This window comes from Chlorocebus sabaeus, chromosome 5, assembly GCF_047675955.1.
Source record: "Chlorocebus sabaeus isolate Y175 chromosome 5, mChlSab1.0.hap1, whole genome shotgun sequence".
NCBI lineage: Eukaryota > Metazoa > Chordata > Mammalia > Primates > Cercopithecidae > Chlorocebus > Chlorocebus sabaeus.
The window spans coordinates 81,606,234-81,633,162 of record NC_132908.1 but is presented as its reverse complement, the minus strand read 5'-3'; the positions used below and the strand labels follow the sequence as shown (position 1 = coordinate 81,633,162).

The following is a 26,929-nucleotide window of genomic DNA, read 5'->3' as shown; positions in this document are numbered from 1 at the left end:
GAGTTCGAGACCAGCCTGGCCAACATGGTGAAACCCCATCTCTACTAAAAATACAAAAAATTAGCCGGGAGTGGTGATGTGCGCCTGTAATCCCAGCTACTCGGGAGGCTGAGGCAGGAGAATTGCTTGAACCCGGGAGGTGGAGGTTGCAGTGAGCCAAGATCACACCACTGCACTCCAGTCTGCGTAAAGGAGTGAGACTCCGTCTCAAAAAAAAAAAAAAAAGATTCAGAAGGGACTGAAAACTGGAGCTCTTTTGGGGAACCAGTGCTGTGTCAGTGTTTGTCTAGGGCCTGAGCAGCAGATTGAGGGAGAAGCGACCCTTGAGGGATCTTGTAGTGGGTGCGATGGGTGCAGGGACCTCCACAGAGCTGGCCCAGGTGGAGATGTGGCACACTGGGGCAGGAGACAGTGAGCCATCTCGGGTTATTGGGAGGCACCCCAGAATGTGTTTTCAGAAACTAGTCAGGGCTGTTGGTTTCAGACAACAGACAGCAGCTGAGGGTTGACTCAGGCAGAAAAAGTACTGTCGTGGAAGCATCTCAGCTACAGATGGAGCGGAGGAGCCAGGCAGCCGTTGCTGAAGCCAGAGTGAAACCTACCACAAGGAGATCTGCTTCGCCCTTTTCTCCCGGGGACCCCTTTGCTCAACCTCTGTTGTTTGGAAGGTGGACCTCCTGACCTGATCCTCTAATTTTATTTTACATTCTCTCCTCAGGGTTTTCTCTCTGTTCTCTAGCTCTCCTCTCTGGGACATTTCTACTCTTTTGTCCAATTCTGTTTAAGAAAATTTAGAATCTATAGACTGTTGTATTTTCATTGTTGAATAACCAGGAAGTTCTTAAACCGTTCCTCTTTTTGTTTCAGAGAACCAATCTCTTCTCTTATTTTGAAGAATATGAATTACACTTGTGCCTTGTGGACATTTTCTTCTCTGTGTGTTGTGCGTGTTCTGGATTCTTACCCCTCATTTCTGTTTTGTGCTGTTTCATGAGCCATGTTTCGACTGACTTTTTTTTTTTTTTTTTGAGACAGAGTCTCGCTCTGTCGCCCAGGCTGGAGTGCAGTGGCGCGATCTCGGCTCACTGCAACCTCCGCCTCATGGGTTCAAGCAAATCTCTGCCACAGCCTCCCGAGTAGCTGGGGTTACAAGCGCCGACCACCACGCCCAGCTAATTTTTGTATTTTTAGTAGAGACGGGGTTTCACCATCTTGGCCAGGCTGGTCTTGAACTTCTGACCTCGTAATCCACCTGCATCAGCCTCCCAAAGTGCTGGGATTACAGGCGTGAGCCACTGCACCCGGCCTGGACTTTCTTTTTTTTTTTTTTAATGGAGCTATGATAAGCACTTGGAACCTCTCTGTCCATGGTGGGGGGTTCCCTGTGGCCCTCGACTTTGGGAGGTCTGACAGTGAATCTGACCTGTTTCTTGGGTTTTCCCTACATCGCAGAGTCTTTAGACCTTTTTCTTGGGTCCTGTTAGTGCTAGAGAGGATTCCTCGACCCTCCCACCTGTCAGGGTTCGGGGAACCACGTGGGAGATACCCTCCCGGAGTCTCTGCTCTCATTGTATGGCCCTCACTGGGTTCCAGTGTCTTCCTTCATCTCCTCGCCCCTGCCACAGCAGGGCCTGCTGTTCCAGTTCGCCCCTCCTGCCTCATGGGCTCTGTCTCTCTGTTCTGTGATTCCTTTAATGTGGCCAGTAAATCAGCTTATCTACAGTAGAGGTGCAGGTTAGCCAGATTTGGTCTGCCCTAGGGGATTTTTCTGGAGGGATTTTAGCTTATAGATCTGTATTTAACGCTGGGGCTAAAAGAGTAGGAGGGTAAATGGAAATACTTAAAATAAATTACTTGATTTCCAGGATTGTGAATTTACCTAGTAATCAAAACTTAGAAGAGCAATGATTTCATACTTAAGATAGTTGTGAGTGACAGAGCTTGATGCGTCAAATGTTACGTTGCTTATATACACTCCAAAAATCATACCCTAAGAAATATGATACGTTTGTCGTAAATCACTTTTTCTAATCAGATTTTATTCTCTTTCAGATCCGATCACATAGGACAGTATGCACCTTAAGATCCTGAAGAAAAGGCACAAAATGTTCAAGTGATGTTTAGAAATAATTTGTGAGGTAAGAGTATGATTATTTAGGGTCTAATCACTTTCCTTTCTCACAGCTGACACTTGTATATTACTAAAAAGGTAACCTGTGCATGTGGCAAAGCAGAGGCGTGGTGCAAAGGCCGACAGACCTGCCTTCCTTTTCAGCCACGGCCTTCCTGTCCTAAAAGGAGGGTGTGTCTGTGGAGGGGACTCCATGAATTGAATTGATGAGTTCTTGGCCAGTATTACAAGATGAGGGGAATACCCCGCTTTACACCTGAAATGGAAAGGGTTTTTTTTTTTTTCTTTCTTTTGTTTTGGTTTTTTTTTGAGACGGAGTCTCGCTCTGTCACCCAGGCTGGAGTGCAGTGGCGTGATCTTGGCTCACTGCGACCTCTGCCTCCCAGGTTCAAGCGATTCTCCTGCCTCAGCTTCCCTAATAGCTGGGATTACAGGCACCCACCGTCATGCCCAGCTAATTTTTGTATTTTTGGTAGAGATGGGGTTTCACTGTGTTGGCCAGGCTAGTCTTGAACTCCTGACCTCCAGTGGTCCAACCGCCGCGGCCTCCCAAAGTGCTGGGATTACAGGCATGAGCCACTGCTCCCGGCCTGAAATGAAAAGTTTTTGCTTGTGTGGTTGTCCCTTTAAATATGGAGATTTGTAGTGTTGCTTTTGGTGTTCTGGGAAACGGCTTTGTTTAATGTGCTGATAAAGAGCTTAGGTTCAGGGGTGTTGAGAAAATCCCATTAAGTCGGCCCTTGGAGTAGAAAAGTGGTGCTGGGACATATGTGTGACAGCGCCCAGTGTTTTCAGGGTTCCCTCAGAAACTGTCTTGAGTATGAAGTCAACAGTGGTTTTGGAATTCAGTGCAGAATAAGGCTGTGCCCTTAACCTAAGGAATGTGTGCATTTTAATACCGCATCTCAAATGGCCGTGCTGTTTGCTTTTAGATTAGGGTTCCATGTAAAGGAATGATTTCTTCATTTCTTCCCCTCCCTTCCTGTTGCATTACTCAAGTGTAAATACAGTGACTCAGAGATGCGAGTGCACTTTGTTACTGAGAGCTGTATTTGTCCAGCCCAACCTTGCGATATTTGTTTGTTGCTTTCTTGAAAACAAAGGGATTTTTGGATCTTATGTTATTTTCCTATTGACTTCTAACGGATCTTACAGATAGGGCACTAAAGCCCTCAAGTGTTATACGTCACCCTAATACGTGTTTATGGGAACGTCCTGCCATGGCCAGTGTTCGGTGTCTGTGGGCGCTCTCCTTACACAGCGGTGCCTGCCCATCCGCACCCCCAGGCCAGACATGGAGCCACAGCAGCATCTTGCACTCCGTGGAGGTCTCACCACGGCCTGAACTGGGAAGGCAGAGCTGAGCTGGCTCAGGTGTCATGTCTGCCTTTAGAAGACTTTTAAGGGGCCCTGAAAGTCTGGAGACTTTCAGGAGAGAGCTCAGTTGTGCTCTGACGAAAGTGTAGCTTGTTTTACTGCCTGGCAAGCACCCTTCCTTTTCTGATGGAATGTGTCCTATTAGAGAAGTCAACATAAAGCAAAATGGTTCTGGTCAGAGGAATTTTTCAGCTTACGGCCTTGATGTACCCAGGCCCACAGATACGATTCACCAAGAAACTTAGATGGAAATCAGCAGGAGGTGATTGGAATCTGAGAGAGGGACTGCTTGCTTTTTGTTGCATCTGACTTTTAGCAAGCATGCCCTTGCTGTGCGCCAGACAGCATGCAAGGCACAAGGGGAACAGAGCGGGAGGAGACCCAGACCGCCCTGGAGGGGCTGACATCAGGCAGGGAGGTGGAACCTGCAAGAGCTCTCAGGTAGCAAGTGGTAAGTACCCGGGAGGGAGAGCTGGTGAGCGTGCCCAGGGCTTCAGCAGAGGCAGAGAAACTTCCAGGTACTTTCCCAGCCCCCTGACAGTCAGGCTTTACTAGTGGTGCAGGCAGAAGCAGTTTCAGCCTTCATGTCCAGATGGTCACATCTGATGTCTAGAGACGTTTTCACAAATTGCTCCTCAGAAGAAAGAGAACTCGCTTCTCAGGGTGGCTTGCCTAGAAGAGAGAAAAGTTAGGCTCTGCAGGTGAATGGGGTTTATGTAGAGGAAATGGGCGCTGCAAAGGTGTTTGCAGGGGATGTTGAGCAGACAGATCCAGAAGATGTCGGTTCAGAAAATGCTGAAGGAATGGCTGGCTGAGGGGTCCATCCAAATTCGTTTGATCTCTAGTTTCTTCTTTTTCACTTAAATGCTTATTTAAAAATTTTTTTTAATTAAAACAATTTTTTTGACACTGGATCTTACTCTGTTGCCCAGGCTGGAATGCAGTGATGGGATCGTGGCTCTCTGTAGCCTCAACCTGCCAGGCTCAAGCGATCCTGCCACCTCAGTCTCCCACACATCTGGGGGTACAGGTGCGTGCCACCACACCTGACTAATGAAAAAAAAATTTTTTTCTGTAGGGATTGGGTCTTCACATGTTGCTCAGGCCAGTCTCAAACTCCTGGGCTCAAGAGATCCTCCCACCTTGGCCTCCCAAAGTGCTGAGATTACAGGTGTAAGCCACCACACTCGGCCTTAAGCATTTATTTATTTATTTTTATTTTTTGAGACAGGGTCTCTCTGTCACCCTGGCTGGAGTGCAGTGGCACGATCATGGCTCATTGCAGCCTCAACCTCCCAGGCTCAAGAAATCTTCCCACCTCAGCCTCCCTAGTGGGTGGGACTACAGCGCAAGCCGCCATGCCTGGCTAATTTTTATTTTCTGTAGAGATGAGGTCTTACTCTGGTGCCCAGGCTGATCTCAAACTCCTGGGCTCAAATGATCCTTCTGCCTCAGTCTCCCAAAGTGCTGGGGTTACAGATGGGAGCCACTGGACCCAGCCTTAAACATTTTTTAAAGCTGCTTTTATCTGATTGAAAAATAGGGCTATTTTACTGACTTTGGAAAACAATTTCATTTTGCTCTTGTACCAGTCAGCATTTTTGTATCGAGAGAAAATTTTGTAAAGTATTTGGCGAATGAACCCTCACCACATGTTCATTCGGCAAATGTTTTCATAATTGCTGTGTTCCAGTTGCATTTAAGAAAAGAAAAAGTCACACCCAGATTTGAAAAACAGCACCCAGTGCTGTTACTCAGTTGTAGTGGCCTGACCTCTGAGAACATTCTTATTACTCTCCTTTATTCGCATTTCAGAAGCCACGGTTTCTGCACTCTGCCTGCTTAAAGCATGAGGAGTGCTCCTGCTCTGAGAAAGTGCCAGGGTCGGTTCGTTAAAATATTTGTCAGTGTTTTCTCCCCATGGGAAAGCTAAGGCGAAATTGACTGTCTCTTCCTTTCCCTGGCTCTTTATCTGTGATATTACAGCTCTCAGAGCAAACACCGATAAGAGAAGGGTGTGCAATCAAAGAAGCAGTCAAAACAGTTACCAGGAAAAGTGCACTTTTTTCTTTTTCTTCCTGGAGAGGGAGTCTTGCTCTGTCACTAGGCTAGAGTGCAGTGGTGCAATCTCAGCTCACTGCAACCTCCACTCGCCTGGGTTCAAGCGATTCTTCTGCCTCAGCCTCCCGAGTAGCTGGGATTACAGGTGCCTGCCACTGTGCCCAACTAATTTTTGTATTTTTAGTAGAGACAGGGTTTCACCATCTTGGCCATGCTGGTCTTGAACTTGTAACCTCGTGATCCACCCGCCTTGGTGTCCGAAAGTGCTGGGGTTACAGGTGTGAGCCACTGCACCTGGCCCACTTTTTTCTTTATTTCTTTTTTATTTTTTTATTTTTTTGAGACTGAGTCTTGCTCTTTTGCCCAGGCTGGAGTGCAGTGGCGTGATCTTGGCTCACTGCAGCCTCTGCCTCCCGGGTTCAAGCGATTCTCCCACCTCAGCCTCCTGAGTAGCTGGGATTACAGGCGCGTGACACCACACCCGGCTAGTTTTTGTATTTTTAGTAGAGACGGGGTTTCACCATGTTGGGCAGGCTGGTCTCAAACTCCTGACCCGAAGTGATCCACCTGCCTCAGCCTCCCAAAATGCTGGGCTTACAGGCATGAGCCACTGTGCCTGGTCCCACTTTTCTCTTTAGTTTCTTTAGATCTTGTATGTTCTTAGAAATCAGATGCTATGGGGAATAGGTTAGAAGTGTCAAAAGGATGGCTTGCAAAAGAATGGATTAATAAATGAAGGAAAGGCTGGGCATGGTGGCTCTTATCTGTAATCCCAGGACTCTGGAAGGCTGAGGCAGGAGGATTGAGCCCAGGAGTTCCAGAGCAGCCCAGGCAACATAGTGAGACCTCGTCTGTGAGCTGTGATTGTGGCACTGCACTCCAGCTTGGGCAACAGAGGGAGACTGTGTTCCCAAAAATAACAAAAACAGGAAACTTTTAGAAGATTAAAATAGAGGCTGGGTGCGGTGGCTCATGCCTGTAATCCCAGCAATTTGGGAGGCTGAGGTGGGTGGATCACCTGAGGTCAGGAGTTTGAGACCAGCCTGGCCAATATGGTGAAACTCCATCTCTACTAAAAATACAAAAAAATTAGCCGGGCATGGTGGCAGGCGCCTGTGATCCCAGCTACTCAGGAGGCTGAGGCAGGAGAATCACCTGAACCCGGGAGATGGAGGTTGCAGTGAGCCAAGATCGCGCCACTGCACTCCAGCCTGGGCAACAGAATGAGACTCGGTTTAAAAAAAAAAAAAAAAAAAAGATTAAAATAGAGATGAAGGGCATTCTAGAAGCAGGATAGAGTGTCAAGGAACAGAGATATAAAAATGGGAGCCTGCTCCAAAAACATCACAGAGAAGTGAGGATAAACTGAGAACCAAATTGAGAAGAAACAGGTAAGACCGATGAGGTCAGTGTATATGAGGCGGTGTAAAGATGAATAGAGAACCAGTGACTTACTCGTCGTTCTTTCATCGTGTTGTTTGCTAAAGTCTGTGCTGGGCGCCTGCTTGGGAGCACTGAGGCGAGCTGCTGAGCAGAGGAGGGACAGGTGGGGCTGGGGAGCGAGTGCAGCAGTGATACAGCAGAGCTCCTCTCCACCCTGCCGGGAAACCTGGTGCTGGGACTTCACGTCTAGCTTGTGCTTTCCATAATCTTTGTGGCCACGGCTGGCATAGGTTTTGTTGTATGTAGGTATAACCTGTACTGTGGGACTCACTGTGTTGTAGTAAAGCAATCAATAAAGTCAGAGATTTAAAAATTGAGATCTTATTATGTTCTTATTTTCTTTCCCACTGTGTGTATTTAGACTAACTTTATGAAATGGCCAAGGACCAAGCATAACACATCATATTTAAGGTATAGCTTGTGAGCTTTTTGAGCGTCACCAGCTCTGTGTTGTCCCCCTCCCCAGGGTGCGTCAGGGAAATCATGCAGCCATCAGGACACAGGCTCCGGGACGTCGAGCATCATCCTCTCCTGGCTGAAAATGACAACTATGACTCTTCATCGTCCTCCTCCTCCGAGGCTGACGTGGCTGACCGGGTCTGGTTTATCCGTGATGGCTGTGGCATGATCTGTGCTGTCATGACGTGGCTTCTGGTCGCCTATGCAGACTTCGTGGTGACTTTCGTCATGCTGCTGCCTTCCAAAGACTTCTGGTACTCTGTGGTCAATGGGGTCATCTTTAACTGCTTGGCTGTGCTTGCCCTGTCGTCCCACCTGAGAACCATGCTCACCGACCCTGTGAGTACTGGCTGCCTCGCTGGTGGCTCTCTTGTGTCTGGTCTAGTGTCGCACACAGACCATGTGGTGAATGACCTCAGGTTTTTATTAATTCCTGGACACAAGCTTCTAGCCTTTTCCATGTCATAACTGGAGAAGAAACATTGCTTAAATAGTAGTGATATCATGGTATGCTGATGGAATGTATTAGCCCATTGGGCTGTTTATTCAAAGGAAGAGATTGTGCTAATTTTTTTCTTTTCTTTCTTTTTTTTTCCTTCTTCTTTGAGACGGAGTCTCCCTCTATTGCCCAGGCTGGAGTGCAGTGGTGTGATTGTGGCTCACTGCAACCTCTGTCTCCCAGGTTCAATTGATTCTTGTGCCTCAGCCTCCCGAGTAGCTGGGATTACAGACATGCACAACCACACCCAGCGCTAAATTTATTTATTTATTTTGGAGATGGCATTTCGCTCTGTCTCCCAGCCTAGAGTACAGTGATGCAATCTCAGCTCACTACAACCTCTGCCTCCTGGTTTCAAGCAATTCTCCTACCTCAGCTTCCTCAGTAGCTGGAATCACAGGTGCGCACCACCATGCCCGGCTAATTTTTTTGTATTTTTAGTAGAGACAGGGTTTCACCATGTTTGCCAGGCTGGTCTCAAACTCCTGACACCTCAGGTGATCCACCTGTCTCCGTCTCCCTGGGATTACAGGCGTGAGCCACCACACCCGGCCTGTGTTAGGTAATTTCTAAAATCCCTTCTAGTTTAAATATTTTGTTTTTCCCAAGGGACAGACTGAAAGCTGGGAAGCCTGGGTTCTAGATGTCACCACTTTACCAGTCTTTTCGGTTGTCATTTGACTGTAAGCAACTATGTGAACTTCACTGAGCTAGAAGGTTAGATATTTTTCCTAAGTTCTTTCTAGCTCTGTAGTTCTCTCGTTGTCATGTCTCAGCTAAATCCTGAAGCAAACGTTGTGTTCAGCCAGCTGGTAAAAAGTAAAGGCTCAACCTGCCTGAAAAGCAGAGAGGAAGGATTCCATACTTAGCAGTGTGCTCAGGTGTGGCTGACCTGTTGGAGGAAGCAGTGCACAGGGACAGATTGACGTGGGTGTGGAACAAGAAAGGTGGACTGAGCTCATTTTGGGAGCAGATTCCCTTTAGGCTGAGAATAAACATAGGCCAGACCTAGCCCAGTGAAATACACCCAGTTCCTGACGCCTTGCGGGCCACCAGGTTCAGCTTACACCTGGGCTTTGAGGCTGTTCCTGAGTTTTGAGACATCCTTCAGTCAGGGAACAGCATTCGGGCCGATTGTACAGATCTTTGCAGCTCAGCCATCCGTCACCTGTAGTCAGTGAGTTCCAGGCTCCCCGCAGAGCTCGGAGGAGACGCCCAGCAGCTGCAGGCATGCGAGGCCAGGTATAACAGTCAGTAGATCTTCATTTGAAAAAAGTTCTTTCCACTGCTTTAAAACAGTGGTTTTAAACCATGGTATAGGGACTCCCATTTGTCAATGTAAAATCTACTGGGCTATCATCTATTTCTAAGCTTTCGCTAAAGAAGGTACCAAGAAGTTAATAAGATTAGGACCTTTTTTTTTTTTTTTGAGATGGAGTTTCGCTCTTACTGTCCAGGCTGGAGTGCAATGTGCGATCTTGGCTCACTACAACCTCTGCCTCCTGGGTTCAAGCTATTCTCCTGCCTCAGCCCCCTGAGTAGCTAGGATTACAGGCATGCACCACCATGTCCGGCTAATTTTGTATATTTAGTAGAGACAGGTTTCATCATGTTGGTCAGGCTGGTCTTGAACTCCTGACCTCAGGTGATCCACCCGCCTCGGCCCCCCAAAGTGCTGAGATTACAGACGTGAGCCATCGTGCCTGACGAGGACTCTTTTTTGAGGCTAAACTGCAACTGATGAGCTCACAGAATGTGGTCTACATGTGGCTTTATCTGTCTCTGCTTTATCTGAATTAATTATTCGGGGTTTGGATGTACATTGTTTACTTTCTCCTGTTTTACTAGGAGAGGTTGTGGGCAGCTGTCCCGGGAGTGGAACAGTATTACAGGCCCAACCCAGTGGGCAGCTGGGGGGTGGTACCTTGGGGACAAACTTGGAAGCAAAGTCTGCCAGTGGCTTTGTAGCCTGATCTGACGGTGGAGTCTTTGACCGTTACCGAGTCTCTTCTCTGACGGGTTTGTGCCTTCAGAGAATTAAAGGCTGTGTCATCATTTCCTTTTACGCAGCAAGTCTCCCTCTAGGAGCCAGACCCTGGCTCCTGATCCCTGTGGGTCTCTGCCCTCTCCTTCCTTGGCTGCAGCAAAACTCCTTGCTTGTTGCCCAAGCAAAGTGCCCAGGCACTTTGACTAAGGAGAGGGCAAGCTACATGGCCAGGTCCAGCTCAGCGATTTTTACTGGAATATTGCCTTGTAGGAAAAATCCAGTGACTTCTGACCATCTGCCCACACAGTGAAAACTGGGCTGGACCCAACCCTTGTGGGCAGTTGTGGTGAGGGAACCGAGTCTGTGCAAAGCCTCCTGCTCGTGAGTGTGGGGTGGGACATGGGGGAGGGTCAGCCTGGCTGGGACTCCTCAGCAGTTTGCTCCTCTCTGCTGCCAAGTGCACTTGCCCCTTTCTCCTGTGCGCTTGGACTCTACAGCTACTCAGCAGTCCAGCTCCTGCTCCTCGGGAAAAGGCCCCAGAAGCCTGGAGAACTGGAGGCAGCCAGGAAGTCGGGGTAGAAGGTGTGTGCAAGGGCATGCTGCCACTCTGGTGGGCAGATTTCTTTTGCTTGTCGTATTACTGCAGAAAATGGAACATTCTGAGGGAGAAGTTGGAGATCTTGGATGTCAGGGGTGTTTTGATTGAGATTTAATTCATATAGCACTAAATCCATCCTTGTGTCTAGTCTGTGGTGTTTAGTGCATCCACAGAGTGTCCAACCATCACCTAGTCGGTTTTAGGACATTTTTTATCACCTCAGAAAGGAACCCCACACCCCTTAGTCATCACTTCCCAGCCCCCTCCCCACCAATGCCCTCTGCCCCTGGCAACCACTCATCTGCTGTCTCTGTGGAATTTGTCTGTTCAGAGACTTTCATAGTCATCTCATCTGTGACCTTTTGTGCCTGGCTTTCACTAGGCATTGTGTTTTCAGGGTCCGTCGTGCTGTGGCATGATCAGTGCTTCATTTGTTTAGGGCTGAATAATATTCCATGCTCTGGCCGTACCCGTCTTGCTTATAGCCATTGTTAGTTGATGGGCATTTGGGCAAGTTCCGCTTTTTGGCTGTTACGAATCATGCTGCTTTGAACAGCCATGTGTAAGTTTTTGTGTGGATGCATGTTTCATTTCTCTTGGGTATATACCTAGGAGTGGAGTCGCTGGGACATATGGTGACTCTATGTTTAACTTTTTGTGGAACTGCCAAGTATTCTCTAAAGTGTCTGGGGGAAAAAAAGAAAAAGGGAAAAAAAATTGTGGGGAAGGAATGAAAAAAAAAAAAACCCAAACACCGAAGCGTCCACACCATTTTACATTCCCACCTGCAGTGTGTCCACGTCTTCAACACATTATTGCCCTTCTTTTGTGACGCCGTATCTGTCTGTCTTTGCTGTGTATCTCCCTAATGACCAACGATGTTGAGCATCATTTCATGTGCTTGTTGGCCATTTGTGTGTCTTCTTTGGAAGAATGTCTGCTTGAGTCCTTTGTCTATTTGGATGTCACTGTTTAACCCATGTCATATATTAGGACTCTGGTGACAAGTGACAGAAACCGCCAGGAGTCACTGTAAATGAAACTGAGGAAGGGGGAGTATGCAGAGCCCCAGGGCAAGGACGCCTTTGGCTGCTGGCAGGCTGTGGAGTGGAAGGTGGACAGAGGGGAGAGGCTGGCAGCTGCCCTCAGGCTTTGTCTGAGCCTTGGCTTTCCTGCTGCCCAGGGAAGAGGGGCAGTCTCTAGAGCAGGTGGAGTGGCAGTCACTGATGTCTAGCTCTGCTGTTGGCCCAGCAGGGTCAGGTGTCACCTCTGTCCTCCCAGTGGGGAGTTGATTTCTTCTGTTCACAGATCATGTCTTTACCCTACTAGGGTCCAGTCCCGGCTGAACTAGAACCATCACATCACCTCTGAACTGAACAGTTAAGGCTTTGGGGCAGATACCCCAGTGGGACTTCATGTCATTTTTCTAAACCAATAGGACCAATCCTCGCTGGGATTGGCCTGGGTTTGTATTGTCACTTGAGGAAAGTCACTGGTGCTTTGAGTGAGGTGTGGAGGGGAAGATGGGGTCGGAGGCCTGCTGATAGAGCAATGAACCCTGCTGTGGAAGGATGCGACTTTGATCCCAAGCTTCACTTTGGGATCGTGAGAGGGCTGGGAGGGAGGAAGGCCACCCAAGGCCCTGGGCCCTGCATCCCTTCACTTGATGGAGCCTGTGTCTTCAGTGCCAGCCCGGTGGATGCCCATGAGCCTTCTCGGCAGCTGTGCGAGTGCCTTCCAGAGGTACCCTTCATGGGGCCTCGGCTGCCGTCCAGGAGCTCTGCCAAAAGCATGCTTTCCTCCCACCCTCACAGCAGTGCTGGGACGTAGGCGGAACATGCGTGTGAGAACATGAGACCTCACTGCCAGTAAGAGGCCAGGCTGGGATTTGAACCAGGTCTGTCTCCAGAGCCCCGGCCTTGACAATTTCACTTCTTACGGGAAATTCCAAATGTGCATGGTAGGAAGAAAAGAGCACTCCGCCTTGAGCTGGTCACCACCTCACAGGGTGGCCTCGCCCATGCTGTTCCCTCCCCAGATAACCCACCTAAATCTCACTCATTCTTTTGTTTCATTTGTCACCACCTCACAGGGTGTTCACCATGTTGGTCAGGCTGGTCTTGAACTCCTGACCTCAAGTGATCCGCCTGCCTCAGCCTCCCAAAGTGCTGGGATTATAGGTGTGAGCCACCGTGACTGGCCTGTCTCAATTCTTTTATAATTTTTTTCCCTTGAATCAGGATCCAAATAAGGATCCACACAATGTGATTGGTTTATATGTCTATAACATCTCTTTTAATTAATTTGTGTGGTCGCTGCAATCTTTTTTTCTCTTGGGGTTTAAGTTGAAGAAACACAGTTCTTTGTTTGCAGTTGACATCCCTGTACTGGGTTTTGACATGTTCCTCCTCCCCAGCATTTTCCGTAAATTAGGAGGCAGATCCACAGGCCCGGCCCCATTCTTACCTGCCCCTTAGTTAGGCCCTGGGGATCCAGAATGCATGACAGGGAGCTGGGGTGGAGAGCATTGGAGAGAGGACAGGAAGCATGCTCTGCAAAGCCTAACTGCCCTGGAAGGGCGAGGTGGCAGTGTGTGCCTTGCCCGGGCCTGACTGGCTGCTTTGTCTCATCGGGGCAGACTGGAAGTGGGATATGGGCAGGGGCACCATGAGAGGGAACAGCCAATCAGGGAGCACCTCTGAAGGGAGGCAGCCAGGTGTTTGGGGTGGAGGAGGAGCCTGAAGGCATCCTGCGGCCTGGAGCCTGTGGTCAGTCCCACAGGAAGATGGGCGGGAAACAGTCAAGAAGTGTTTTAGAAAAAACCTCCCGAAAATGGTTAAAATGGGAACTGAGGAATGTGCTCAATTACTTGGAAGGTTTGTTCTGGTGGGAAGAAGAACGCCCCATGGGTGCAGAGGAGACGGTGCTCCAGCCCCTGCGGCTGTTGTCATGGGCACATCCTGGCAAGGCCCTTTGAGATGGGGCAGCCATGCATAGCCCCTCTGCATATGGTCTGTTTCTGTCAAACCACACCTCGAAAGGCTCAGGATGAAAATGTAAGTGATAGACTTGGGGCCTCAGGTGGATGGAACCCCTCCATGAAATCCCCAGGAGACCATGCCCGTGAAGAGTTTCATTGTCTGCCTGGGTTCACTGTCTGTCAGGGTTCTGAGCAACAAAAAGGAATCCCTGGACCCAGCAAGTGCCTGAAATCCCACAGTCTCAGGTCCCTGAGGATCACCCAGTGCGTACTTGGCTACCCCTTCGAAATGCCTTTCCTTGCTCATAAGTGACCAAACACTGGGGTAGCGTTGGGGTGGCCACTTTCCAGAAGTGTCGTGCCACATCGTATCATATTTGCTGCTGCGGGAAAGTGCATGCATGGCTCATAAAATTACGGTGTTTGCAGTTTTAAAATCTGGCCCATTTCCTCTTATTGAGGAGATTTATAACACTCAGCTGTCACCTGAGGCATATATGCAACATTGTGGGATTTTATAAATCAAAGCAGTGTTAAGATCCCTAGATTGCTGGAGGAAAGTTGATTAAAGACTCCAGGCCGGGTGTGGTGGCTCATGCCCGTAATCCTAGCACTTTGGAAGGCTGAGGCGGTTGGATCACCTGAGGTCAGGAGTTCGAGACCATCCTGGCCAACATGGCGAAACCCTGTCTCAACTAGAAATACAAAAAATTAGGCGGGTGTGGTGGTGGGTGCCTGTAATCTCAGCTACTTGGTAGGCTGAGGCAGGAGAATCGCTTGAACCCTGGAAGCAGAGGTTGCAATGAGCCAAGATCACGCCACTGCACTCCAGCCTGGGCCACAGAGCGAGACTGTCTAAAAACAATAACAACAACAAAAGACTCCAAATTGTGGAATGTAATTTTTTTGGGGGGTAGGGGTGGGGGGGTACAGAGTCTCGCTCTGTGGCCCAGGCTAGAGTGCAGTGGCACAATCTCAGCTCACTGCAACTTCCACCTCCTGGGTTTTGTGCCTCACCCTCTCGAGTAGCTGGGATATTACAGGTGCCCGCCACCACGCCCAGCTAATTTTTGTATTTTTAGTAGAGATGGGGTTTTGCCATCTTGGCCAGGCTCGTCTTAAACTCCTAACCTCATGATCTACCCACCTCAGCCTCCCAAAGTTCTGGGATTACAGACGTGAGCCACCGTGCCTGGCCAGTAAAATGTTTTACTGATTCTGATTTAAGTTTTCAAAGATGAGTTTAAACCCTTTTCTAACTTCTTTGAGGAGGCAGTGTGTTAGGAAACACTTTGATCTTGACCAAAACAGCTTCCCCATATCAGGGCCACTGACGGGGCCTTGTTTGGAGGAAGTAAACTTCGGGGGAGGTTTGGGCAGTGAACGCTCACATTTGCTCTGCAGCCCCTCCTGGGGCCCCTGCCTGTGCTGCCCGAGGCTCTAGCTCTGGCCCATTGTGAGCCCTGAATCCAGAAGGCCGCAGTCTCTGGCTCTGCAGGGCGCTCACCTGCTGAACTTTCTAAAATTTGGATGTCCACCCTCACCCTGCAGAGATTCGGATCTGTGGCTCCCGAGCCCAGCCAGGCACCTGCATTTTAAGGAGCTCCAGCAGGGCCATTTGCTGTTGGCAGAGCCCTTCACCACGTCTGCCATCTCCCAGGCTGTTAGCTCCCACCTTCCATTTGCACCCCACCTATATCCCCTGTCTTTGCACAACCACTGCAGCCCCGACTTCTGTTCCCAATGTCTGTGGGTCTCATTCTCCAGACCTGTGATTTCTACGTGAAATGCAGACTCTGGGCTAAGAAGCAGACACAAGGCCTTGTTCCTCTTCTTGAGGCATTAGAACCCCCCAGGCAGGTCTGCCTATCTTATTCCACCCCGCCACAGCTCCCAGAATTGTCTCCCACAAACATGGTTTTGATGACGTATCTCCACTGCCCAAAGAACAAAGCCTTTGCTGTTGCAGCCAGCTCCGGCCTCACCTTCCCTACATCGGGTCCTCAGTGGACGTGGTGCTGGTAGGGTGACTCGTGGCTTTCAGCTCTGCCCCTTACCATCAGCTCAGGACCTCCCCGACTCCTCCTTCCACTGCTTCGCCATCGCTCGTCTTGTCCAGCTCCTCTGGCACTTGGGGTACAGACAGATGCACGTTCGAGTTTCTGGTGCTGCTCCCGCTGGGCGGCCTCGTTGCCAGACATGAATCGGGTCAGGTGGTCTGGGCTGCCACCTCCAGGTTTGTGTGTGAATGCCTTTGAGGAAGTTGGCCAAGAGACAAAAGCATCACGTCACTTTAGCAACACGAAGTTAAAGTCCTTTTTGAGATTATTTTGTTCCTTGTTCCCTGACTGCCCGATAAGCAAACTCTGGGCAGTGCTTGTCAGTTACCTCCCCATCAGCAGGGGCTACAGGGAAGTGCTGTACCCAGAGGTTTCCTGCCGCCCTGGGGACAGTCAGTGCCCTTGTCTGGGAACAAGCCTTGCCTCTGAAAATGCAGGTGGTTAAGCCATTTATCAAAGGGATAATAAAGTAGTTTTTGTTTATTGTTTGATGATATAGAAAATATAAGATGAATTTTTTTTTTTTTTTTGGAGACGGAGTCTCAAACTGTCACCCAGGCTGGAGTGCAGTGGCATGATCTCGGCTCACTTCAACCTCTACCTCCCGAGTTCAAGCGATTCTCCTGCCTCAGCCTCCTGAGTAGCTAGGATTACAGGCACACCCCACCATTCCCGGCTATTTTTTTGTATATTTATTAGAGATGGGGTTTCACCATGTTGGCCAGGCTGGGTTGGCCAGGCTGATCTCAAACTCCTGACCTTGTGATCCACCCACCTCAGCCTCCCAAAGTGCTGGAATTATAGGCGTGAGCCACCGCGCCCAGCCTGATGTTTTTTTTTTTTTTTTAACTTTCCTTCTCCCCAACTAAAATACATTCTTCTTATATGGTAGGGGGCAGTACCCAAAGGAAATGCTACAAAAGAATACATGGAGAGCTTGCAGCTGAAGCCCGGGGAAGTGATCTACAAGTGCCCGAAGTGCTGCTGTATTAAACCCGAGCGTGCCCACCACTGCAGGTACGTGCGCAGCTGTATTAAACCCGAGCGCGCCCACCACTGCAGGTACATGGGCCCCGAGCATCTGGGCAGCGCTGCACGGGCAGGTCTGTAGGTATCACGCTCTTTCTGGGGTAGGGAGCTGAGTAAAGGGCCGGTGCCCTAGAGTCTTTTTGGGAACTGGGAAACAGTATGGACTCAGGGATCCCCTCCTTCCCGAGGGACTCGCTGTGGCTCAAAAACCGGAGGAGGTGAAGAGGTTCCCGCCTCCGTTTTGGCACACATGCTACGGGCCAGCACGTGTGTGCTCACAGCTCCTGGGCACATCCTGTGGTGGTGAAGCGTAGACGCCAGGTTCTTTTGGGCGTGTTTTTTTTTTTTTTTTTGGTATTTATTTGGGTGTGCTCTCAAACACCAAGTTGTATTTTTAAATCCCACAGTCCAGTTATCTGCCTGGCTCAAGTAGCCTTCCTGGCCCTCACGCCTCACTCCTGCTGGTCTTGGCTGCATTTTATCCTTTTCCCCCAGATTTGCCAGCTCCTGACTCCTTTGTCTGCTCCTGGAGGGGCTGGTTGTTGATTTCACGTGCTGAAGTGTGGATGTCTGGGTGTATTTCTCCATTCCTTGAAATAGTTGTCACACATCCCTGTACTGTGAAACTGCTGGGGCGTGGCCGCACCTGGACAGTACCCTTCTCCTGGGGGGTTGTGGCCTGCTTGAATAGGCTGGAAGCCATCGATGGCCTCCAACGGGAGGAAGCCCAGATACAGGGTGCCGACTGCTTTATGGCTGGAGTGAAAGCTTTAAAAGATTCGTATCCACATGGTTTGGCCGGAAAGTGAAGAAGGATGAAATGGTATCGGAGAGTAGGTGGGTGGTTGTCTTGGGCTGGGGTTGGAAATGGGCAGTGACTGCATATGAGCTGAGGTTTCTTTCTGGGGTGGTGGGAATGTTCTAAAATTAGATGGTGATGGTCTCACAACTCTGCAGATAGAATAAAAATCATTGAATGGTACATTGCAAATGGGTAGATTTTTATGGTATGTAAATTTTTTTGTGGTGTGGTGGGGGGTGGAGTCTTACTCTTTTTTTTTTTTTCAGTAGAGACAGGGTTTCATCGTGCACCATGTTAGCCAGGATGGTCTCGATCTCCTGACCTCGTGATCCACCCGTCTCGGCCTCCCAAAGTGCTGGGATTACAGGCTTGAGCCACCGCGCCCGGCCGAGTCTTGCTCTTTTACCCAGGCTGGAGTGCAGTGGCGCAGTCTCGGCTCACTGCAACCTCTGCCTCTCAGGCTCAAGCGATTCTGGTGCCTCAGCCTCCCTAGTAGCTGGGATTACAGGCGCCTGCCACCATGCCCGGCTGATTTTTGTATTTTTAGTAGAGACGGTGTTTCGCCACATTGGCCAGGCTGGTCTCGAATTCCTGACCTCAGGTGATCCACCTGCCTCGGCCTCTCAAAGTGCTGGGATTACAGGCATGAGCCACCTTGCCTGGCCTATGATATATAAATTATACTTCAATAAATCTGTTTCTTAAGATAAAATGGGAATGTTTTGGAAGTCAGGTGCTATGGAGGATGGGCAGGGAGCCGAGGTCAATGAATGGAAGGCGATGTTATGGGCGGGGCGCAGTGGCTCATGCCTGTAATCCTAGCACTTTGGGAGGTCAAGGCGGGCGGATCACAAGGTCAGAAGATCGAGACCATCCTGGCTAACACGGTGAAACCCCGTCTCTACTAAAAATACAAAAATAAATAAATAAATAAATAAGCTAGGCGTGGTGGTGGGCACCTGTAGTCCCAGCTACTAGGGAGGCTGAGGCAGGAGAATGGCGTGAACCCTGGAGGCGGAGCTTGCAGTGAGCCGAGATCGCACCACTGCACTCCAGCCTGGGTGACAGAGCAAGACTCCGTCTCAAAAAAAAAAAAACAAAAAAAATAAGGTGACGCTATGATAGCAGGTCTTCCTGGAGCGAACCTGCTGCCATTGATGTCGCTTGATGTAATTAAATGGTGCAAACTTGGACTAAAAAGTGATTGATAATCAAATTAGGTTATTTAAAATTGGACATAGAGAGTGTTTTGGGCAAAAGTAAAATATAGCCGTAAGCACAAGATGACTTCATGCCTGGGTGTATAGTTGATGATTCAAGATGAATATGCAATCCATATTGCATATTCATCAGTAAATATGGATTGAATGGTAGGAGTTATTTGAAGATACAAAGAATGTTTCTTTCTCTGAAGGTAAAAATTCAATTTTGTTTTTTATTGAAATAGACTTGTAAGCATGCAACATTAGGAACGTTATTGATAGGTGTACATGATCGAGCTCTACTGGGGGAGAGTCTGAAAACTCATGGAGTATGGCTCAGTGTGACCTTTCGTCCCAGCCTGTTGGTCCACTGAATATTTTCTTTAGGAAACAGAAGACATTTAATTAAAATGATAAACCTTAAAGGAATATAGTATGTACGATATTTTTTGACATGCTGTATTAGAATATGCATTCTAATTTTCCTCCACCTTTGATTTTATTTGGTTGTGTTACTCTGGTTTCCTCAGAGCATGGAATACTGAAAAATCAAACTCTCCTTTTCAGTATTTGCAAAAGATGTATTCGGAAAATGGATCATCACTGCCCGTGGGTGAACAATTGTGTAGGAGAAAAGAATCAAAGATTTTTTGTGCTCTTCACTGTAAGTAAAAATATTTTTGTAGTGACTTACATCGAATTTGAAATTCTTTAACTGCTTCTTGCCTGGAGCAGGGAAATCTACTAACGTCAGACTAGTTTCTCTCCAACCTTTTCTCCAGGATTCAAATTATAATACTGTGCTATCATTGGCAGGAAGTAGTCCCAATAAACAAACAGTATGTTGCTTGTATTATTTTAGGTGTTCACTGTAATTCTCTCCCAGATGTTTTCAATCACTATCGTTTATTAATAATAACAGGAATCTTCCTAAAGTATGTTAGAGCTTTTTTTTTTTTTTTTTTTTTTTTTTTGAGACGGAGTGTTACTCTTGTTGCCTAGGCTGGAGTGCAATGGCGTAATCTTGGCTCACTGCAACCTTCGCTTCCCAAGTTCAAGTGATTCTCCTGCCTCAGCCTCCCAAGCAGTTGAGATTACAGGCATGAGCCACCATGCCCAGCTAATTTTGTGTTTTTAGTAGAGATGGGGTTTCTCCATGTTGATTGGGCTGGTCTTGAACTTCCGACCTCAGGTGATCTGCCCGCCTTGGCCTCCCAAAGTGCTGGGATTACAGTTGTGAGCCACTGTGCACAGCTATTTATTTTTTTATAGACGGGGTTTTGCCATGTTGCCCAGGCTGGTCTTAAACTCCTGAGCTTAAGCAAGCTGCCCGCCTTGGCCTCCCAAAGTGCTGGGATTATAGGCGTGAGCCACCATGCCCAGCTGTATTTTTCTGTAAAATTATTCTATTGGTCTAATATGATCTTGGGTAGGAAAATGTCAACTACTGCAATTTAATCCTTCCCTCTTTTTTTTCTCTGACAAATAAGATGGAGGTATAAACATGATGTGTCATCAGCCTTTGCTCCTAGAAAGATTTAATTGTTTAAATTACTAACTGGCTGGATAGATCACTTGAGGTCAGGAGTTCCAGACCAGCCTGGCCAACATGGTGAAACCCCATCTCTACTAAAAATGCAAAACAGTTAGCCGGGCATGGTGCCTGTACTCTCAGCTACTTGAGAGGCTGAGGCAGGAGAATTGTTTGAGCCTGGCAGGCGGAGGTTGCAGTGAGCCAAGACTACCCCACTGCATTCCAGCCTGGGCAAGAGAGGGAGACTGTTTCTAAAAAATATAAAAAATAAAAATGACTAATCAATCTCCCCCTCATTCTAGATGTACATAGCTCTGTCTTCAGTTCATGCTCTGATCCTTTGTGGATTTCAGTTTATCTCCTGTGTCCGAGGGCAGTGGACTGGTAAGTTCCCTGGCTGTGTGTCATTCCTGGCCATGCATGCTGTTTTTGGGTAAAAGGGAAAGGCTTTAAAGGAAGAACCAGGTTTCCAATTTTGAAGGAAATCATTGCGATTATTTTAGGAATTGAATGTTAAAGAATTAAGTTTTAACACCACCATTTTGCTAGTATATTGTTTCCCCGAAAGCTTGTGTCTGTCTCCTGGTCAGCTAGCTAGCTCTCCATTGTTCAAACTAGTCTTCGCGTTGCTTACATGAGTGATTGACCCTAATCAAATGTAATGAAAACAGGCGCTCATTATCCTACCTTAGATATGCAGTGAGGTCTGGACTGGCTCGTCCCACCCCAGGTGGACATGGGGAATGGACTCCTGTGAGCACTGCTCACTGGTATGGGTGCACACAACTCCTCTGGTCTGGCTTCATTTGCCATTTAATTCACAAATACAGTGTCAATAGAAACCTCAGAAAATACAGACTCTTTTGAAACCACTGGCCAGGAAGTCATGGTATGAATTTTTGCTCGGAGGGGTGGCCTCCGTTGCTCCTTGGAGAACAATGAATGCGCCCATTTAGCAAGTGAACAACTTCCCCCTGGAAGCTGGCCAAACACTCTGCCACTCGGGGTATTCATAACCAACTTCCTCTTGTCCGCAGAATGCAGTGATTTTTCACCTCCGATAACTGTAATCCTGTTGATCTTCCTGTGCCTTGAGGGTCTTCTGTTTTTCACTTTCACTGCAGTTATGTTTGGCACCCAAATCCACTCCATATGCAACGACGAGACGGTAAGCTTTGTTCTCGGCTGTGTGGACTTCATATGTGGTCTAAGCTTGAATGGAAAGTCCTAATGTCAACAACAGGTGCCTGTGGACTGACTCTGGAGCGTAATGGGACGGTCTTGATGAGCTTCAACAGGCTCCCTGTGTTTGCTGTTTCTTTCATTCTGTGCAGTGCATATTTCTAGTCTCAGTTTGATTTGCGAGTCAGCAGAGCCAGGCAGATTCCCAGCTCCCAGTGCAGTCAGTACATTTTAGGGAATTGACTGCCTTTAGGGCCTGGCTGTGCAGGCCTGGAGTGGCGCTCAGTAAATGTTTGTACACAGTAACTAACAAGTGAAAAACGTTGGTGCCTGGCTGGGAGGGCCATCGTGGTAGTTGGGGCTGGCTGCATGGCTGCAGCGGGGCTGGGCTCACAGAGGCCGTGAGGGTCTGGACTGGGGCAAAGCTGGGAAAGAGAGTTCACTCACCGACCCTCCATTGAGCCCACACTGTGCTTGAGCACGGTGTGATTCCAAGGCTTGGTGGGGTCTGCCGAGCTTCCTGGAGCCGCTGCCACTTGCTTTTCTTTCTGCTTCCAGGAGATCGAGCGATTGAAAAGTGAGAAGCCCACATGGGAGCGGAGGCTGCGATGGGAAGGGATGAAGTCCGTCTTTGGGGGCCCCCCCTCACTCCTCTGGATGAATCCCTTTGTTGGCTTCCGATTTAGGCGACTGCCCACGAGACCTAGAAAAGGTGGCCCGGAGTTCTCAGTGTGAGGCCCGGCTCATCAGCCTGGAACTGGCTCACAGATGTCCACTTACTTGTTTGGGGTCTGAAGGGTATCAACAGCTCATCTGTGACCAACAGGGCAACTGGAACCTACACAAACCAATTGCTTGCAGCAAGCAGAGTTTTATATATTTATAGTCACAGATGGCAGAGGAAGAGGCTCTCAGTCCCCACCTGTACAACGACGGAAAGGTGTGTGGCCATGCAAAGAAGCCAACCACCATGGCCTCCTGCAGAGTTGGGACTTCTGTGGAGAAGACTGGGTTATTACATGGGTTATTCAAATCCTGTGTACTGAGCTGCTGTTTCCAATCATGAAAAACAGTCAATCCAGTGAACAGGGATTCTCCGAGCAGTCATTTCAGGGGGCTCCTGCTGACCCCGCCACTCAGCAGTGCACTCCCTGGATCACAGCAGGGCGTTTACATAGAAGGACGTTTTGGTCTCGATTAGCTCCGATGCTTTGCACTGAAGCTGCAAAAGATCTGTGCACTGAACAGTGAAGGTGGCTTCCGGCACACTCCCCGCTGCCCCGGAAGAGACATCCTTTGACTCTCAGCAAGTCTGTGTGTGCGTGTGTCTGTGCGTGTGTGCGCGTGTGTGCATGTGTGTCAAAATTGCCAGTGTTGTTCAGGCAGTGTAACATTTACCGGCTGTGTACAGCAAACAAGCTATTTTTTAGAAACCGACGTTTCAGGGAAGAGGGGAGAGAACCACGGGGTCCTGCCCGTGGTTACTATGAATGTATTGCTGTTGGAGGACATCTTGATCCAAAGAACAGCCGTTCCTGTGCGGCCCTTCGTTGCCCTCCTGCTTTCATTTTTTTAAAGAAATCTTGAGTGCTTGAGGGCCTTGGAACCGATTTTTTTTTGGTTCCAGCCAAATTAGCAGTGTATAGATGGCACCTAGGGAAGAGCAGAGCCGTGGCTCCGTGACTTGATACTTTGGGCAGCTGGATCCTGTTAGTGGTGTGTGGGGCAGGGGAGGCATCCCAACTGGAGAGGCAGGGCCCAGCTCTTGGGTACCTCTGGGAAGGTGAGGGGACCATGAGGCAGCCAGCCCCTGGCAGGGGCGATGGTGCCACCACACAGGCAGCGCTCCAGCTGGGCATGGTCAGATTGGCGCCCTCGTTGGATTTTTTGGTTAGCGTTTATGTTTTCTTCTCCACCCACAGCACAGGTGATAAAATGGGATCCTTGGTGCGGAGCTTAAAATGACGCCAGAAAGCCAACAGCTCCCCTCCGTGGGGACTTGCCTTAAACTTGCCTGGTTTGTACATTTTTTGCCGGACGCATCAGGACGCAATCTGTGACAAAGTCTGAGGGTCCTCCTTTAAACGTGCCCTCCACGCTAAGAGAAGTTGGCGTCTCCCTCCCGGGAACGGTTTTGCCTTTCTGTTCATCTGTGAACTGTTTTGTTTTTAATTACTCTGTACCCCATCCGAATCAGGGCTTCTACCACTGCTGATGCAAAACCACAAAGGGACCTACCTGAGCCACCGTCCTAGCCAAGTGAGCAAACCTGCAGGGGGTTTGGAAGTGGACTCGGTCACCGCAGAAGTGTGCGCGTCATTGGGGGAAGAACTGCGTCACAGCCACCGGGACAAAGCATAGATTGTGGGTGATCCTGGAGACACGAGTTTCCAGGATTGTTTTGCATACTCATTTGCACATTGTTGTCTGGGTTGGACATGCGTGCGGGCTTCAGTGTGAGGCTTTTAATATGTATATCCTGTTATATCAATAAAACAATTATCCAAGTGGTTGAATCCTGTGAGACTTGGCAAGTGTGTGCAAATCAAGTATACTTGACTTTTCAACCTCTTCTTTCAATGTAACTTTTATATGAAATAAAGTAATCAATTGACAGTTCTCAAATGGCTTCCAAAGTGCCCGTTCTTCATGGATGGCAGTGTTTTCAGGGGGTGCCTTTCTGTGGTTCGTGGATCCAGCCTCAGGCTGTTAAGGTCACTCCTAAACAGTTTCCAGAACCTCTAAATGCTTTCATGCCCATGACGAGTGACCTGGGCGCTCAAGCGCGACTCATAAATGTTGCCCAGTGAGTACTGCTGCTTGTTAAATGTTTGACTCCCATCATTTTACTTAGTCCTTTTTTTAGTGCACTTTAAAAACAACGTTTCACAATCTCTCTCCATAGTCCAGAATCTCAAGTACCTACAATTTGATTTTAATTCATTCAACAAATTTGTCTAATATTTGCACTGTGAGGGAACCAAAATGCCCACTTAACTTTCAGAGGCCAGATGGTCAGTGTGTGCCGCAGCCCTGCCTTGCATGTGCTGTGCCTTGGGGCTGCTGGTGGCATTCCAGACACGCAGAAATGGGAAGGAGACTTGAACACGGAGGCACGCACCTGAGCTGGGCCACTGCATGGGCAGCAGCCCTCCAGCTTGTATTTGTGGCTCTGCTGAATGTTGCTGCAATGTTATTTGTATTCCTTATATTAGATTGTTATGTAGGCTCATTATATAGAAGTATGACGCTTGCATTAAAACAAAACAAAAATATCCCCCAAATAGGAAGGTGGCTAAATCCTATCTTCTATTGTATGTGAACTTGGGTTGGGTATGGAAGCAGGGCAAAGACTTGAAGGGTAGCCTGGGAGCCACACAAAAAGCAGGATGCCCATAAAAAAACCACAAGCACCCTACAGCATCTCCTGAGGAACCTCTTTAAAACTGCGTTGCTGCTTATCCAGCTGCTAATTTTAGCCAAGACAACCTGAAGAGGCTGAGGGAAAATCGTCTGGTTTTCCCTGTGGCTGGTTCTGGGAGCTGAAAGCTGAGCCAGTCTCTGAGCTATAAGAGAACGAGTGGCTCAGCGGTCAGGCCCGATGGGCCCATGCAGGTGGCTTCCTAAAAGGGCCAGCAAGTTTCTGAAGAAGGTTCTAGGCACAGCACATCTGCAGTCCAGAAAACTCTGGGTTTCCTGCCTGCTCTTCCGTCCCTATTCACCGAATATATGTGCGTCCCATGTTTTGTACATCATCAAGTTTAGTTGTGATGACTGAATACTTTGCTGCTAAACCAGATAGGGGCCTATGATTTTTTTTGTCCAACTTTTTGCTTTTACAGAGGTGAAGCTGCCTCGTGTGTTCCCGTTCCAGCTGTCACTGAATGCCTGCACCCCAGCCAGCCTCTGCCACGGGCAGCACCTGCACCGCCTCCCCCATTCCCTGCTGAGAGGGCCTGGCTTCTCCAGGGTTGGTGGGTTCGATCTCCCCGGTCCCAGGGTCTACACCTTCCAGATCCTTGCAATGGTACAGCCACTCCCTGGGAGTTGCTGGAGAAGGGGTGCCTTATTCTTCAAGTTTCTGGTATTTTGGCCCACCTAAAAATGCCTTATTCTGCCTCACCTTTGGTTGATGGTGTAGCTAAGTACTTTTCACTCAGCCTGTTGGAGACACAACCCCACCATCTTCTAGCTCCCGGAGCGGCCATGGAGAACCCACACTCTCCCGGCCCCTGTGCTATGTGACTTAGCTTTTCTTTTTTTTTGAGATAGGTTCTTGCTGTGTCACCCAGGCTGGATCTCAGCCCAGACTGGAGTACAGTGGCATGATCTCAGTTCACTGCAACTTCCACCTTCTGGACTCAAGCGATTCTTGTTCCTCAGCCTTCTGAGTCGCTGGGACTAGGCGCTTGTCACAATGCCCAAATAACTTTTTTGTATTTTTGGAAGAGACAGGGTTTCGCTGTGTTGCCCAGGCTGGTCTCGAACTCCTGACCTCAAGGGATCTGCCCACCTCGGCCTCCCAAAGCACTGAGATTATAGGCGTGAGCCGCCGCGCCTGGCCCACAGCCTCTCTTTAGTCCTCAGTTTCTCAGGGTTGACAACAAGGTGCCTTGGCCTCAGTTCTCCTGCTGGCTGTGCTGGTGCTCAGTAGATTCTTTCCACCTGACACTCAGCTTTCCGGTTCTGGCAGACATTCTGTGTTATGTCTTTGGGAATCCCATTCACTCCATTTTCTTTTCTAATCTTAAGATTGCATGTTGAACCACCTAGACTGATCCTCTAATTTTCTTATTGTACACTCTGTTTTCTGGAAAATCTTTAGCTTTGTGTTTTTTTTTTTTTTTTTTTTAAGACAGGGTCTCGCTCTGTCCCTCAGGCTGGAGAGCAGTGGCATGATCTCTCACTGCAACCTCTGGCCTTGCAGGTTCAAGCGATTCTCCTGCTTCAGCCTCCTGAGTAGCTGGGATTACAGGCGTGGGTCACCACGCCTGGCTAATTTTTGTATTTTTAGTAGAGACGGGGTTTCATCATGTTGGCCAGGCTGGCCGAACTCCTGGTCTCAAGTGATCTGACCACCTAGGCTTCCTGGAGTGGTGGGATTACAGGTGTGAGCCAGCATGCCCCGCCCAGCTTTGTCTTCTAGCTCTTCTGGATGTGTGTTTGTTTTTTTTAAATTCAAGCTATAGTAGTTTTAATTTCCAGAAGCTTTTTATTTTCCTTTGTGGTTTTGAGGAAATATCATCTCGAGTGTCTTCTGCGGATGCCCTGCCGTTCGCTGTCTCTAAGGATACTGGGGTTTTGTTTTGCGTTTCCCCTGGCTTCCTGGGTGGTTTTCTCCCAGCCTCCCCGCTCCGCATTCTCTACTCTGCATGCTCTCTGGCTTTCCTATTGGAAGCTCTCCTCCACGTTCTATGTGAGTCACCAGCCCACTGCCTGGCAGGGCTGTGCAGGGAGCCAGCTTTTCTGTGAGGAGGTCCCCGTCTCCTGACTGGAAGACAGGCTGCTGGCTTTTCTGGGGCTCGGTAGAGAAGGGCCCAGAAGCTTCGCTGGGCAGTAAATAGACCCGTCCCTCTCTCCTTTTC

General features: G+C 48.8%; 1 protein-coding gene across 4 annotated transcripts in view; it reads left to right on the top strand.

The window, feature by feature from the left end:
• The window catches only part of ZDHHC7 (zDHHC palmitoyltransferase 7), a 41,477-nt gene extending 17,508 nt beyond the window's left edge, over window positions 1–23,969 (top strand). For all 4 annotated transcript variants that reach the window (XM_007994243.3, XM_038008201.2, XM_038008202.2 and 1 more), the window contains exons 2-8: window positions 2,053–2,138; window positions 7,479–7,810; window positions 16,488–16,612; window positions 19,196–19,292; window positions 20,465–20,546; window positions 21,200–21,330; window positions 21,903–23,969. In XM_007994243.3, the coding sequence (XP_007992434.1) occupies window positions 7,496–7,810; window positions 16,488–16,612; window positions 19,196–19,292; window positions 20,465–20,546; window positions 21,200–21,330; window positions 21,903–22,079 (927 nt within the window). In that variant the 5' untranslated portion in view covers window positions 2,053–2,138; window positions 7,479–7,495 and the 3' untranslated portion in view covers window positions 22,080–23,969. The remainder of the gene's footprint in view (window positions 1–2,052; window positions 2,139–7,478; window positions 7,811–16,487; window positions 16,613–19,195; window positions 19,293–20,464; window positions 20,547–21,199; window positions 21,331–21,902) is intronic.
• Window positions 23,970–26,929: the final 2,960 nt, after the last annotated feature.